Source organism: Stereum hirsutum, assembly GCF_000264905.1.
Source record: "Stereum hirsutum FP-91666 SS1 unplaced genomic scaffold STEHIscaffold_27, whole genome shotgun sequence".
Taxonomy (NCBI): Eukaryota; Fungi; Basidiomycota; class Agaricomycetes; order Russulales; family Stereaceae; genus Stereum; species Stereum hirsutum.
Genome location: NW_006763157.1, coordinates 263,538 through 276,728, shown reverse-complemented (window position 1 = coordinate 276,728; position 13,191 = coordinate 263,538). Strand labels below are relative to the sequence as shown.

General features: G+C 51.3%; 4 protein-coding genes across 4 annotated transcripts; 1 reads left to right on the top strand and 3 right to left on the bottom strand.

The window, feature by feature from the left end:
- Positions 1–45: 45 nt before the first annotated feature.
- Positions 46–3,143, bottom strand: STEHIDRAFT_126515 (uncharacterized protein). The gene is made up of 7 exons (XM_007311481.1): positions 2,624–3,143; positions 2,514–2,556; positions 2,141–2,454; positions 1,892–2,036; positions 1,706–1,817; positions 1,534–1,605; positions 46–1,308 (listed from the first exon to the last, which is right to left on the bottom strand). The coding sequence occupies exons 1-7, from the start codon at positions 2,721–2,723 to the stop codon at positions 505–507; spliced, it is 1,590 nt and encodes a 529-aa protein (XP_007311543.1). The 5' UTR covers positions 2,724–3,143; the 3' UTR covers positions 46–504.
- Positions 3,144–4,716: 1,573 nt separating this feature from the next.
- On the bottom strand, positions 4,717–7,746 carry STEHIDRAFT_126514 (FAD-binding domain-containing protein). Its single transcript, XM_007311480.1, has 13 exons — positions 7,199–7,746; positions 7,005–7,138; positions 6,872–6,932; positions 6,682–6,773; positions 6,561–6,618; positions 6,435–6,484; positions 6,242–6,365; positions 6,045–6,158; positions 5,689–5,986; positions 5,505–5,602; positions 5,329–5,433; positions 5,127–5,257; positions 4,717–5,044 (listed from the first exon to the last, which is right to left on the bottom strand). The coding sequence occupies exons 1-13, from the start codon at positions 7,458–7,460 to the stop codon at positions 5,000–5,002; spliced, it is 1,572 nt and encodes a 523-aa protein (XP_007311542.1). The 5' UTR covers positions 7,461–7,746; the 3' UTR covers positions 4,717–4,999.
- Positions 7,747–8,135: 389 nt separating this feature from the next.
- On the top strand, positions 8,136–9,809 carry STEHIDRAFT_88196 (PLP-dependent transferase; the record flags this gene model as incomplete). Its single annotated transcript, XM_007311479.1, has 5 exons — positions 8,136–8,194; positions 8,264–8,602; positions 8,661–8,675; positions 8,729–8,870; positions 8,945–9,809. 5 exons carry the CDS (start codon positions 8,136–8,138, stop codon positions 9,677–9,679), a joined length of 1,290 nt encoding a protein of 429 aa, XP_007311541.1. The 3' UTR covers positions 9,680–9,809.
- Positions 9,810–10,883: 1,074 nt separating this feature from the next.
- Positions 10,884–11,892, bottom strand: STEHIDRAFT_163769 (uncharacterized protein; the record flags this gene model as incomplete). Its single annotated transcript, XM_007311478.1, has 7 exons — positions 10,884–11,030; positions 11,089–11,155; positions 11,217–11,330; positions 11,396–11,448; positions 11,500–11,646; positions 11,765–11,792; positions 11,855–11,892. 7 exons carry the CDS (start codon positions 11,890–11,892, stop codon positions 10,884–10,886), a joined length of 594 nt encoding a protein of 197 aa, XP_007311540.1.
- Between the last annotated feature and the right edge of the window lie 1,299 nt (positions 11,893–13,191).

Here is a 13,191-nt window from a genome sequence, read left to right as displayed (position 1 = left end):
GAATTGGCTTACGGGGTCCACCGCTCTGGTGAATACCGGAAGGGTGTCAAACAAGGGTATAACACATTTCTCGTCAAAGAGGGCGTCTGCTAGGTAGCAAGTAGCGTACAAGGCGTCAAAATCACATAATAGCTCACCATCCAAGGTGGGGTCTCGAAACACAAAGAAGCACAGGCCCTATAGTAGTATATTTTTTGAGGAGATGGCGAAACGAGCGAAGAGTAAGGGAGATCGACGGAGATAGCTAGCGATTCAAATGCAAACGAGAAAACGACGAAGGACTAACGAAAACAGACGGAGTTCGGAGATAGTAGGATAGGATATGTGGAAACTCGAGTGCATGAGTGGATTGCACTGCTCGCACTTGCGGCTTGACCGAGCTGCCTTTGAATATATAATCATAAGCGTACACAGCAACTCAGACTTGATCGGATAAATCCTACAGTCCATCCCCAAGGAAGAAAAAGGAAAGGAGGGCAGCAAAAATGAAATCGATACCTTCTCTCAACCTGGACCCGTGCTCTCGACACTGAACGAAACAGAATCCCTCTCCCACTCCTCTCTGAGCTCTGATCCTATGTCCGTCCCAGCGCCCGTCGAAGCCTCTATCCTCGGACCTAGATCCAAACCGAGAGCACCGCCGGACCCAATCTCAAACCCGTCCTTCGAGTCAATTCCACCTTTCGACCCAAACATACCCTTACCATCAACCGCGCCTCGACTTCCCTCTCCCTCTCCCACAGCAGTCGCACTCGCCGTCTCTGTCTCGATCTCAGCTCCCAGGTCCGCCTCATTCACGTGGCGAAGACTCGTCTTACTCCTCTCCCTCTCCTCTAACTCCAACCCGGCCTCATCGTCCTCGTAAAGCCCAAACGGATGATGCCGCAGGTGATCATCCATCTTACTCCCAAACGACCCTTTCAATCCTCTCCCAGCGCCCGGTCCGCCAATCCCAGTATTATGTGTCGAACCGGCCCCAAATCCCATTCTTTCCACCTTCGACCGCGATCTCGACTTCGCAGACCCAGACCTCCTGGACCGTCCAGAAGAACTGGTATATTCCGTCCCAATGCCATAATCCCTGTCCCTATCTCTCGCCTTCGACGACGACCCCGACGTCCCAAAGTCATCATCCACGTCCGGATCGACGTCGGCGGAGGTGGATAGGACAGGGAAAGCATTGAATTGAAGGGAATGCGAGATAGCGTGGGCATTTGTTCCGCTAGGAGCCTGGGAGAGGGGGTAGATGATGTCTGGGGCGGACTTTCTGAGGGATACGGCGATAACAATCAGTGTTGGATAGATGCCCTGTTTGGTCATGGTGGTGAGGGGTCCCGTCGAAGTGGGTTCAGAGGATATATACACGGTTTGTGGGGAATGGGGACATGATGTGGCGCGGTGGCGTGGTCGAGCGACGTGAGAGGAAGATGACAGCGTAATAGGGTGGGAAAGAGACGAATGGATTCGATGCGTGAGCAAACGAACTTGACACCAAATATAGAGATGACGTGGGTGGGGAACGATCAAACGCACCGAGATGTTGGGCTGGAACCACTCAAACTCGAATTGGCCGAAGAGACTGTAATCGCTGCACGCGATGAAGATCTGCATAGTTGTGTTAATGATCATAAGCCGTCATTAGTCGTCTTTGGCCATAACACCGAACGACGTGGAAGTGAGAGGAGGAAGGACAAGACAGACGCACCCAGTATACAAAATAGAACAGCCCAGACTCGACGAGGAGTATGAGTACACCCTCGACCCTTGTCCTGCTGCTCCCGGAATCGAGATACCTGCCAACCGTCCGTCGATATATCCTATTCGCCACCACCGTCACCGTCATCAACAAAGGAGACTGGAGAAAGGAAAGCAGGTAGGGACGTCCACTCACCAAGTCTTGTACGCAATAAGGATGGTCGCGATCGCGTTGGTGAACATGAGGGGGAAAGTACCGAGCATATTCTTCTCGACTGTAGGATACTCATGTGGGATCGTTACGGTCAGGACGTTGAGAACAGCGAGGTATATCGAGGTCACTATACACAGAACGCACCATCCGTTAGCCAGCTAGACTCGTGACTGCCGACGTTCGCATTTTCCACTGCGATATGCAAGCTAGACGATGTATGGGAGGACTTACCGGCTGTGACGAACAAACAGAAGCTCATGCCCCCAATAACCCACCAGTTCCTCGGCCAAATGACCACCGCTCGCCACACAACGATAGCATCGCTTATCAAATATTGCAATCTCTCCAACAACGCCAAGCCGGCATAGGTCGCGTTCCATATCTCTTGGACGTCTGAAGGCAAGCCGTCGACGTTGCAAATGTAGGGGACCTGGACGATGTATTGGACGATGTGCAGAATGAGATGGACGGTGGAGACGAGGAACATGATGAGGGTACATAGGAAGAGGGCCAGCCGAGCGTGTGAGTTGCGGAGGGACTGTTGGCTGGAAGGTAGGCATACGTGAGTGCGTTCGAGTAAGGATGAAAAAGGCTATTGACGCACAGGAGAATCGTCGAGGAGAGGAAAAACACAGCTGCGAACAAGCCTATTAAAGAGATCCCCCTCTCCGATTAGATTCACAACCACGTCGAGGTCGTATGAAAGGTGCGCACCGTAGAACAAAGTCTCACAAAAAATCTGATATATCCACAACTTGATGTTGAGCGCCCAGGAATCATTCCAAGCGGGGCACGGATTATCCGAATCCGCCATCCAACTACCCCTACGTCAAGCCGTCACAGCACACTGTTACTACAACCGATTTCCCACTGCTCTGCTCTCGCGATCCTCTTCCGATCGTACCCAGACTCGATGCAACTGCCAATCCGTGGAAAAAGTGCGCGTAGGAGGGGCTGGGTCGAATCGTGAGGTAGACCCAGCGATGAGAGGCCTACGCGGCGGACGGGTGGTGCAGTATGTACAACGATGACGAGTCGAAAAGGGAGGGGAGAAGGAGAAAGGGTGGGCGATCACGGCGGGGAAATGAGCGAAAAGATGAATTTCAAGTCGTCTTGACAGCTTGCCCGCTCTTTGAACGATGGGCTCAGGACAAATCATAGCAAATTGTGACCATGGCATGCCATGCGAAGCGCGGCGTACATAACATGAGGCCCTACAGGGCGGCGGGATCAGCAGACGATATTAAACAGGTACCGCGAGTGAGAGAATAAGAAATCCGAGGCTCACTTGCTCTCTCGGGAGCTGTCCTCCCAAAAGCCCTCCCCACTTATCGCCATGTGTATGTAACGTTGCATGGGGCGTCGGCTCGCCCGACGAAACATGCGGAAAACGTGGAACGAACATTGGAATTTGACGAAGAGAGAAATGCCGCAAGGCAGGCCAGACCCTCGGTTCTGTTTGACGCAAGAAAAGAAGTGCTAATACATGACATGCTCCCTGGGCCACATTGACGCCACACCACACTGAAGCTGCACGGCAAACGTACTCAGCGAATGACGAGTAAAAAAAACACGCAGGCTCATCGACATAACAGAATGGTGTCTTCCGAGGGCCAATTGGCTGAGCTGGCCATACTTACAAGGAGACCAGACACTGGTTTCGTACGACGGAAGGTCACCCGTCGTACACTGCGCACCGTGGGTCGAGCATATGGACGACACGGCGGCGAGGACGTTTACTAGCTACGTTCCCAAGATGCCGCGAGAAGTCGAAAGCCTCGAGAAGAGACAGAGATAAATTCGGTAAGATTACTTTACTTCGACTCTGCGTCGAGGCAGGTTAGTAGATTAGAGTGAGCCTGAGGATAAGAAATAGGGGTCATAGGAAACAAGTCTATGACTCTATCGAATCTATCTCTTTCTGGTAGCCGGTAGTACCTTTCAACGCTTTGAAGGATAGGAGGTCGTACTACACAGATCTCCGCATAGAAGGTGTAGGATACGACTTCGTCGGAGTTGTCATAAAAGGCTCGGAGGAACACGTCTCCTCCCGGTCCTGATCCGTATGGGAAGGAACGAACAGACGGGAAAAACAGAAAAACAGAAGGTCAATCCATGTCGCCGTCCTCGTCGTCCTCAGATCCAAGATTTCGCGAAGTCAGACTCTATATATAACGAGAGTAATTTGATCGTTCAACGGGAGCGAGAATTCGAAGCGGTAGGTAGCTGGGTGTGCGGCGTTAGAGAGCCGTTAGAATTGTGCGCGGACGTTGTATACTCTCTGGATTTGTGGGCCTGGCCTGCCTCCCCATTCGCGTCGCAGATGTATGTAACACAATCTGCAAGGGGCCTTGCAGGAGATTCGTAGTGGGGTGGCTTACCTATGCGAGAATCTCGTACGGTGGGCAGTGGCGTGCGGTACAGTGAACACTGGTATACATGCTGGTGGCCCATGGGGTATATCGAGGACGAGGGAGTGGAAGAGGCATAATATGCGGAGCTCGGAAACGGAACATGCGGACTGGCCATGGAAAATCCTCGCCAAAAACGTCTCGTGGGTCAGCGCCGTGACGTCGGTCGCGAAGACGGTGTGGCCCTCGCTCGTCAGAAACTCGGAATGCACTCTTGTGGCCAGAAGGCACCTTCTGGGCATGTATAACAGACATCGAGATTGAAGACAGCGCTTCGTTAGAAATGCTCAACGACGCGGTGCTGGAGTCGATAGCGTGGTCATGGCGATTGCGACATCGGCCTGCAAAACAGAGCTGAAGACTGCAGTACCAAGACGCGAGATTATGCCTGTAGACGAGTATCATAAATTGCGCAACAAACCAACATTTGTCAAAGCATGCCCAGCATTCCACTGTTCAATACATGCCGATGAAGTGCTGGCTCTAAGAACGCTGCTCTTGCCTGGGGAAGGTGAATACTACCCCCCGTCTGCGAAAGAATTACAGTCTGGTCGGAAGAAAGGACCCAGCGAGCTTTCTATTGCGGCTGTGGAGGTTTGAGACTGGTGTTTCATCATTCGACCACATATCCACAACCGTTCGTAAGTATGGTCCTTGTCAATTCCGCGAGCGTTAGACATCAAGGCTCAGCGTGCGGATCCTTCCCCGGCGCATCCGGATACAGCTACATGAAAACCCAGTCAGCTTTTCGTTTTTCACCCAGCCATCACCACAGTGAAACGAGCCAAAGGTAAACATCGACGCACCTTCCCAGGATTGAACAACCCCAACGGATCGATAGTTCTCTTGATTGTCTTCATGAGCTCCACCGTCCCCGCTCCGAGCTCTTCATACAGGTGCTCCTTCTTTCCGACACCGACGCCATGCTCTCCGGTGCCTAGTCCATGCAAAACTTCTGAGCTGGAAAAGTCGGGGAAGAGAAGGGGGGTATGGAGGGGGATTACGCACAAGTTCCGTCGAGGGAGATGGCGCGGTGGACCATCCGATGGACTACTTCGCGTACGACCTTGAGTTCTTCCTCGGTTTTGAAGAGCAGGAGGGTATGGAAGTTTCCTAAGTCACCATGGCACCACGCCCATGTCAGACTACGCATGCACAGATCCAAGAGGAAAGGAGACGCGCACCATCGCCTGCATGTCCGACCATGGTGCATTTGAGGCCGGACCTGATGATATCCTCATGCGTCTCCTGAATGAGCTGAGGCAGCTTCGATATCGGGACACTATGTGTGTACCAAAACCCCTGTTAGCGGTACTCCAACAACAGTAGCCATGGCCAAGTCATTACTACCCAAGGATATTAACTCACCAAACATCCGTAGACCATCCCTTGGCTCCCGCCCCACCATACGCCATCCCCGTATAATGCGCCATCTTCCGATCCATCCACATCTCCGCCCCCTCACTATCGTTCTTCGCCATCCTCCACCCCTTCCCTCCATGCCGCTCCGCAACCTCCTTCACTATCTTCGCCGTCTCGGAGATCGAGTTCGTGCTCGGGCCTTGTAATTTGAAGAAGAGGTGGTCGGAGACGGGGTATTGGCGCCCGGAAGCGCCGAACTGATTCGTGGCGGTCATGAAGTCGCGATCGAGGAGTTCGACGCATTCTGTGGGGGAACGGAGGTTAAGGTGCGGTAAGTACGGATGAGGATACAAAAGACGTACGTATACCGACGCCTTTGTTCAGGACTTCGACTACGGCCTCTGTGGCGTGCTTGACGTCCGGGAACTGCACTGTCGCCACCCTGTATGGGAGCACCGGTGCCAGCCTGATGGTCACTGCGTCCGGTATGACAAGAAAAGAAACGACCTGTCAGTATTTCGAACGAAAAACAAGTTGATCTTAGGATTGCGGGTCCTACCTTCGGTGACGATCCCTAATGTCCCTTCGGCGCCGATGAAAAGCTTCGTCACGTCGAAACCGGCAGACGATTTTCGGGATCTACGACGAGTCTTGATGACTTCTCCGGAAGGAAGAACGACGGTCTGAATGGTGCTGCTCGGTCAATACCAATAGCAAATGACCATAGGCGCGAGATCGGACACGGAACGTACAGCATTGAGAAACCATTCTGCTTTCGCTGTACCGTATCTGACAGCATTGGCTAGATAACATCGTGGAAGCATAGAAGTGCACGAGGATCAGCATGGGGAAATACAGTTGCAACGTGGAAGGCTTACTTCCTGAGCAGCCGGTGGAAAGCATGCCACCGATTGTGGCGCTGGGAGCTGGGTCGAGCTACGGACAACGAGACCTGCTTAGAGCGTGGTAAGCACAGAGAGGAAGATGTGTGGGACGCACGGGGAAGAATAGAGGGATGCCTTTGGATTTGAGGGTCTCGTTGAGGTCCATCCAGCCGATGCCGGGTTGGCATACGACGTCAGAGTCGGCCTCTACATAATGAACCACCTTTCAGTTCTGAGTATGTTCTCGAAGACACACTGTCCGCAGGGCAAAAATCCCAAGTGCATTGGATGAATAGAGTACTGACCGTGAGTTTCGATTATTTTGTCCATGCCCGACATATCAACGCAAATGCCTCCATACTCGCTCTATCAAGAAGATTCATAATATGAGCCTTGTTTCATCTACACGTAGTCAAAACGCATAGAAAAGCGACGTACCCCAAGGAAATGACCCTCCAAGCTCGTAGCACCACTGTAAGGTATGACAGGCATCCGGTACTTCTTCGCTATCTTGACGATCTTGACGACGTCCTCAGTACACGTCGGATACACGACAACGGTATGGGGTAGTCCTGTTCACCAGGTCCGTCAAACACCGGTAGAGAATAGAGAGGAGTATTGATGAGACGTACCAGGATGCCAGACGTGGGATGACCAACCATGAGCAAGAAGATCATCAGGGTTCGTGGAGACCATATCCTCGGAAGGTAAAGTTGACCGAAGCTCCTCGATACCTCGCTCGTAGTCCTTTGGGCTTCCGAATTGTGGGTTCGTCAGAGTGTCAACTACATCTGGTCGTTCTCGTGCGTAGAAGAATCCAGCGAGGCCGGAGAGAGTAGAGGCTGTGAGAACGGCTGCAAGTAGCCTCCCGGACGATGATGAGGTTCGAGCCATGCTTGACGTGCTTTGCAGGCGGGATGTTTGTTGAAAGCCTCGTTGCAGTGAGTATGCAGGCAACTTTAACATCTCTAGAGATGGAGAGATGGTCCTTCGCGTTCCCAGCCTCGACGCAGAGACGAACCGACGAGAAATGGACGCCATAAGAGTGTTTCGAGCTCAACGACGCTTTCACCCCGAACAACAGTCGACCAGGTCGTAGTCCTGAGTAAAGTCGTGATAAAGAGATCTTTTTGAGTCATTGCTAGCATGCATGGCTAATTCACACCGGTCATGGGATACGCGGGTAAACGGATGCCAAAAGCCGTGACGGAAGAGAGTGGCAGGAAAACAAGAACATCACTCGTCCCTGATTGGCTCTTTTGATGTTCTTCTCACGCACGGCAGTTCCCGAAGCACCTCTCCGCGTAAATCCGAGTTGCTCGAGCTTCCCACCATCGTCGCCACACCACCAGAAGAATTCCACTCTCGTATTCTAGCTGGTACGGCAATGATCATAGTTTTATCAGCATCTCATACGTGTCCTTATGGACTATGAGGTTTACCATGAGGCTCAAGCTGACGAAAAATCAGTCATCTTGTTTCTGGCGATCTCTACAGTTTTCGGGCTCAAGTTCTATTCCGCATTTAACACCGTCTGGATCGTATCGCACTCTCACCAGTACTAGTACCATGGACTCTCAACTGGGCTTTAAGATCTCGAAGAACACTTCGAATACCACCACACCACCGTAAATAAGTCCTCAGATCCTTGCTTGCACTATCAGATACGAGTCATACTGACGCCACACCGAATGCAGTATCCCTCAAGCTGGTATCTGGGCCAAATCCTACAGTCCCACACCATCCAAACCCCTTCTCGACCTTTCTCAAGGTGTCCTAGGTACTCCACCTCCGCCCGAATTCTTCGCCTCCCTTTCCAAGATCTCCGCCGATCCCGCCAGCACGAAGTATGGAGGTATCGCTGGAACGTTGGCTCTGAGGAGTGCGTTGGCGGGGGAGATGAAGGTAGTTTATGGGGAGGATACGGATGTCTCCGCTGAGGATGTGAGTTTGACCACTGGGTGTAATATGGCATTTGCGGCGGCAGTGCTGGTGTTGGCAGATCCGGGAGATGAGGTTATCTTGCCTGTGCCTTGGTTAGTGCTCGTATTTTTCATGGGTACGCAGGAGGGGTGACACAGATAAATTGTACAGGTACTTCAATCACCAGTAAGATAATTCATGCATTCATGCTGGGCGATTGAAAACTGATATTCTGTTAGGATGACGCTGACTATGCTGGGCGTAAAACCCGTCGCTCTTCAAACATACCCTGAAGACGGCTTTGTACCGTCTCTCGAGCGCTGCGCCAACCTTATCACACCGAAGACCAAAGCTATCGCACTCGTCACTCCCAATAATCCCGTAAGTTTTCACGCCACGCTTATACTCATGGCACGCAATAATTTACCCTTGATCGTTGACCTTCGTTCTCGCAGACCGGTGCAATATACTCCTCTGTCACCCTCGCTGCCTTCGCTCGCTTAGCCACAGATAAAGGAGTCGCTCTCATCATCGACGAAACCTACCGCGATTTCATCACCACAGGCGCGCCACACTCCCTCTTCTCCTTCTCCAGCTCCTTAGACCTACCGGCCAACTGGTCCTGGCGTTCGCACATAATCCACCTCTTCTCCTTCTCTAAATCTTACTGCATTCCCGGCCATCGTCTCGGTGCACTCGTCGCCTCTCCGGCTTTACAACAGCACGTCCATACCGCACTCGATTGCTTACAGATATGTCCCTCGCAGGCGCCGCAGTTGGCTCTGGCGCCACTATTACCTTCTATGCGCTCTTTTGTGAGAGCGTCTGCGGCAGCGTTGGCCCGTAGGCATGAGATATTCAAAGATGAATTGGAGAGTGAAGGTGGAAATGAGAAGGGTTGGAAGGTGGTAGCTCAAAGCGGATGCTTCGCGTTCGTCCGACATCCGTTCAAGGGTAAAGGATCGCGAGAGGTCGCTCGTATCCTGGCGAGCGAACATGGCGTCGTCGTCCTTCCGGGCGTGTTTTTCGGCTATCCGATGGATGAGACGAGTGGAGAGGTCGTCGAGGGAGGCGAGCTGGATAGGTATATCCGGTTCTCTGTGGGGAATTTGGGGGATGAGGCAGTTAGGAGTGTTTGTGGGAGGTTGAGGGGGTGGGTTGGGAGTGTGGCGATGGATGAGTTGGATTGATTGGGGTGGGGTGTTGGTTGTGCGTCATGCTTGGTCTTTATGTCGAAGTTGGAGTAACTCATTATGGTTATTTTCTTTGTAGCCGGGCTTTAATTCGGGATGTAAAACCAGTCTCAAAGTATCGTGTCACACTATTCTAGAATGCATAAGTATCTTCTCTCTCGATATTGTGGTCATCCTTCGACTCGAAGTCAATTGGTAAGTGGTGGAAAAGAGGTATGAAGACTCGCAAAAGCAATGCGCTCGAATCATCCTCCCCTCTTTCTGACTGAGAGTCATATCTGCCTTTCGAATTCGTACAGCTCCTCTGACCTCATGGCATCCTGACTTTGTCTCCGCGCCCACAAATCTCTCAGCCGCATGTCCGTCTGCTCTTGCACCTCGATGCCCCAATGCACCTCTCCTTCTTTCGCCCTATTACTCTTTCCTTGATCGTTGACCACAAGTGTGGAAGGTAATACAGGCAGAGCGGACTCGATGCAGGATTCAGAGGTATGTAGAGCCGAAAGCTCAATGGTCCCGATAGTTTGATGATGACGCTTGCCTGGCCTAGGTCGCGACCTTTCGGCCATATCTTGTGATTCCAGTCCCTTGAGGAAAGAAAATCTTTCTCGCATCGAGGAGGGGCAAATGCTGTTTAACAGGGATCGAATGCCTCGAATGAGGGCCTGGCAAGACGAATTGAGTGGTGAACATGGCCGACGTAGTTAGCCTATATAGAACTCGGTCTAAACGATTAAATGACCTACTGGATCTGATGCAGCCAGAAGTGCGTATAGGATCCCACGTCCACCATACAAAAAGTCGCCTGTATGGTCGTAACAATATCTTAGATGGGTCGCTGAAACCACGGGGATAAATGAACGGTGGCCACTTAATAGGAGAAAGTTATAATCCTGGTAGAAGGGTCAGTCTGAGGTTTGACGATCAAAGAGGGTCTCATGAGATGAAGTCTCTCACCTTCCAACCCTGGACACCAGACCATGACGGCGAACATATACTAGCAATTCCTCCCAATATAGTCACCCCACACGAAACCATAGGATAGAGCGCTTTGTCACAGAACAACGATTACAAATTGGGACAATGACACGGACAATGAGTAGAGCCTACCAACGCGTAATACGATTCGTTTGTAGTTGGTGCCATGTAAAACCCGTGGTCCGGTAGAGCTACTTTGCCCAAATATCTGTTTGCGACGCAGCTAGAACACACTGCTGTCAGCCGTATATATAAGATTTTGGTTTGGAAGAACCCGCACGTAGTTTATGAGAAGGATCATTATCACCGTTGTGGATGCGCAAAGTTCTCCTAGGGCAGTCAAAGTGCCCCATGTCAGTTGGGTTCCGATCTGCGTACCACAGGTCAGACCCCGCTCAAATAAACGATGGTTTCGAGAAGCAACGCACCTCCCATGATATTCTGGGGCCCCTTTCGCTGTTACCGTACCAGCAGACGTCCTCCAATGGATCCCATCTACCGTAGTAAGTCGACATTTCAGAGACTCTCGAGAAGAAGGGCACCGGGCTAAACATACCCGTATTGATCCGCGGCGTAAGGAGGTATTGTGAGCGCCCCGCTAATGAGGATGGATCCAATTATGTAGAACTTCTCCATTCTGCGTCCGTTGCACCTATGGACCACTACGAGCCTATGTTGTAGTAGTGAAATAACGTTAGACCCTCGAGCAGATAGATCGTTTCAGTGTATTCGTACTGGAGGTTGAGTGCCACGCAAAAGAGCATGAAGTTCGTAAATTCGAGAGAGTACTGCTTGGAGCATAAGTACCCTCAGTATTTAGATATGACTGGGAAGCGTACCTGGAAGATAAAGACCGAAAACCCGCATCCCCAACTTGGCGCAGCCAGCGATCCGGCAGCAGCACCAGCGGCGCCCAACGCAGTTCTGTCGAGAGACGTTACTGTGCCCAGTATCAATATCGATGTAGAGAGAAACAGCTTACTGTCCTAGGAGGGCGTACAATACTAGACGAAAGCTCACGCGATCCAGGTGAGGTCGGGATCGGCGATGAAGCCAACTTGCCATGGCGGTAATGAAAACAAGGCCACAAAGTCCTGCACTTACAGCGGACGTTATGGTCCATATACGGTTCCTGGGAAAATGGCATAACAGGTAAGACTAAAGATAATCTCAGACGTGGCAGACAACACTCACGAGATACTTTGCATCTTCGGCGTAAAGACGAAAGTCATGGTATGGTCAAAGGATGCACTGTGTAGCTGGGACGAAATAGCAAAAGAGATACGTTGCTCCGTCTCTTGAACTCATGTAGAGTCACCGGATGTTAAGTACGTCCCGGGGGGCTCCAGGATAAAGATTCACCTGTCTTTTGAAACGAGGCGCAAGTGAGGACTGATGTAGAAGTCCATCATCGTAGGATATTATAAGACAGCGAACCCATATATCAACCATATATAGGCCGATCCTCGTAGGGAAGATTTTCTCAACGCTTCCGTGATATGTGCGATCACGTCGTGGCTATTCGGAGGAATGTGGACACCCATAACCTACCATGTACGCAGATGTAGGCCCTACTTGGCTATGGGAACCGCAGCGGCAGAGCTGCCGAAGCTCGTCTGTGCCGTTGCGACCGCTTTAACTTCCCTGCGGATAGCCATCCATTTATTCTGGGGAATATCTGTTACATCTATAAAGATAGATCAGTGTCATACGAACTCCCGTAAATAATAGGCGGGATACGGAGAAATTTGAGGAGTTACACGCGCAGGCTGATCTGGCTGCTCTCATCCACTAGACTTGTCACATGTAAGTGATCGTATTTTGCTCATGAACAATTCTTTCTCTGCCCATGCAGCAGGACCTGACTGTCCTATATGAGGTAGAGGAATCTGCTAGCTAAACGTCACCACGGCGCATCAGCAAGAGCGGGGAGAGAAAAATAGCTTTGAAGAGAAAGATTTACCCTACGGTCATAGAGTGGAGTGTCCTATATTATAGGGTGAATGCGGTGCGACGTAGGTAGAACGGTGACTAATTTAGTTCACAACCTTCATCGGAGGCTTACCGAGCTGCAGAGAAAGTTGAACCTTACATTTGCATCATACGCGACTATGTGTTGAATTTATAGAGCTCGTGCTAAACGAATCGCTACAGGCATGAGTGACGAGAGCGTGCATGCGTGTCGCACCATTCCGCCATTTGAGACAGTCGCTCACCTCATGAAACCAATACTTGGAAGATTGAGATCAAGAACTGGAAAAAACAGTTATGTACGGCCAGCTCAACATAGGTCCCTCAAGTCTGTATGGCATATTTTGTCGCTGCCGCCATCAACACCAACCGGCCATACCAAGAGCCGGAGATACAAGCGCAAAGTCAGATGTTACGGGTCCTACGAGTATCACAAGCAAGTTCTGTACACTAGAACCTATCAATATCAAGCACGAAACACTTAGAAGTAGGAGTCGACACGAGCACCCCACAGGTTTGAGTGTGAACCGGAGCAAAGCAACAACCTGAGGGTGGTTGCC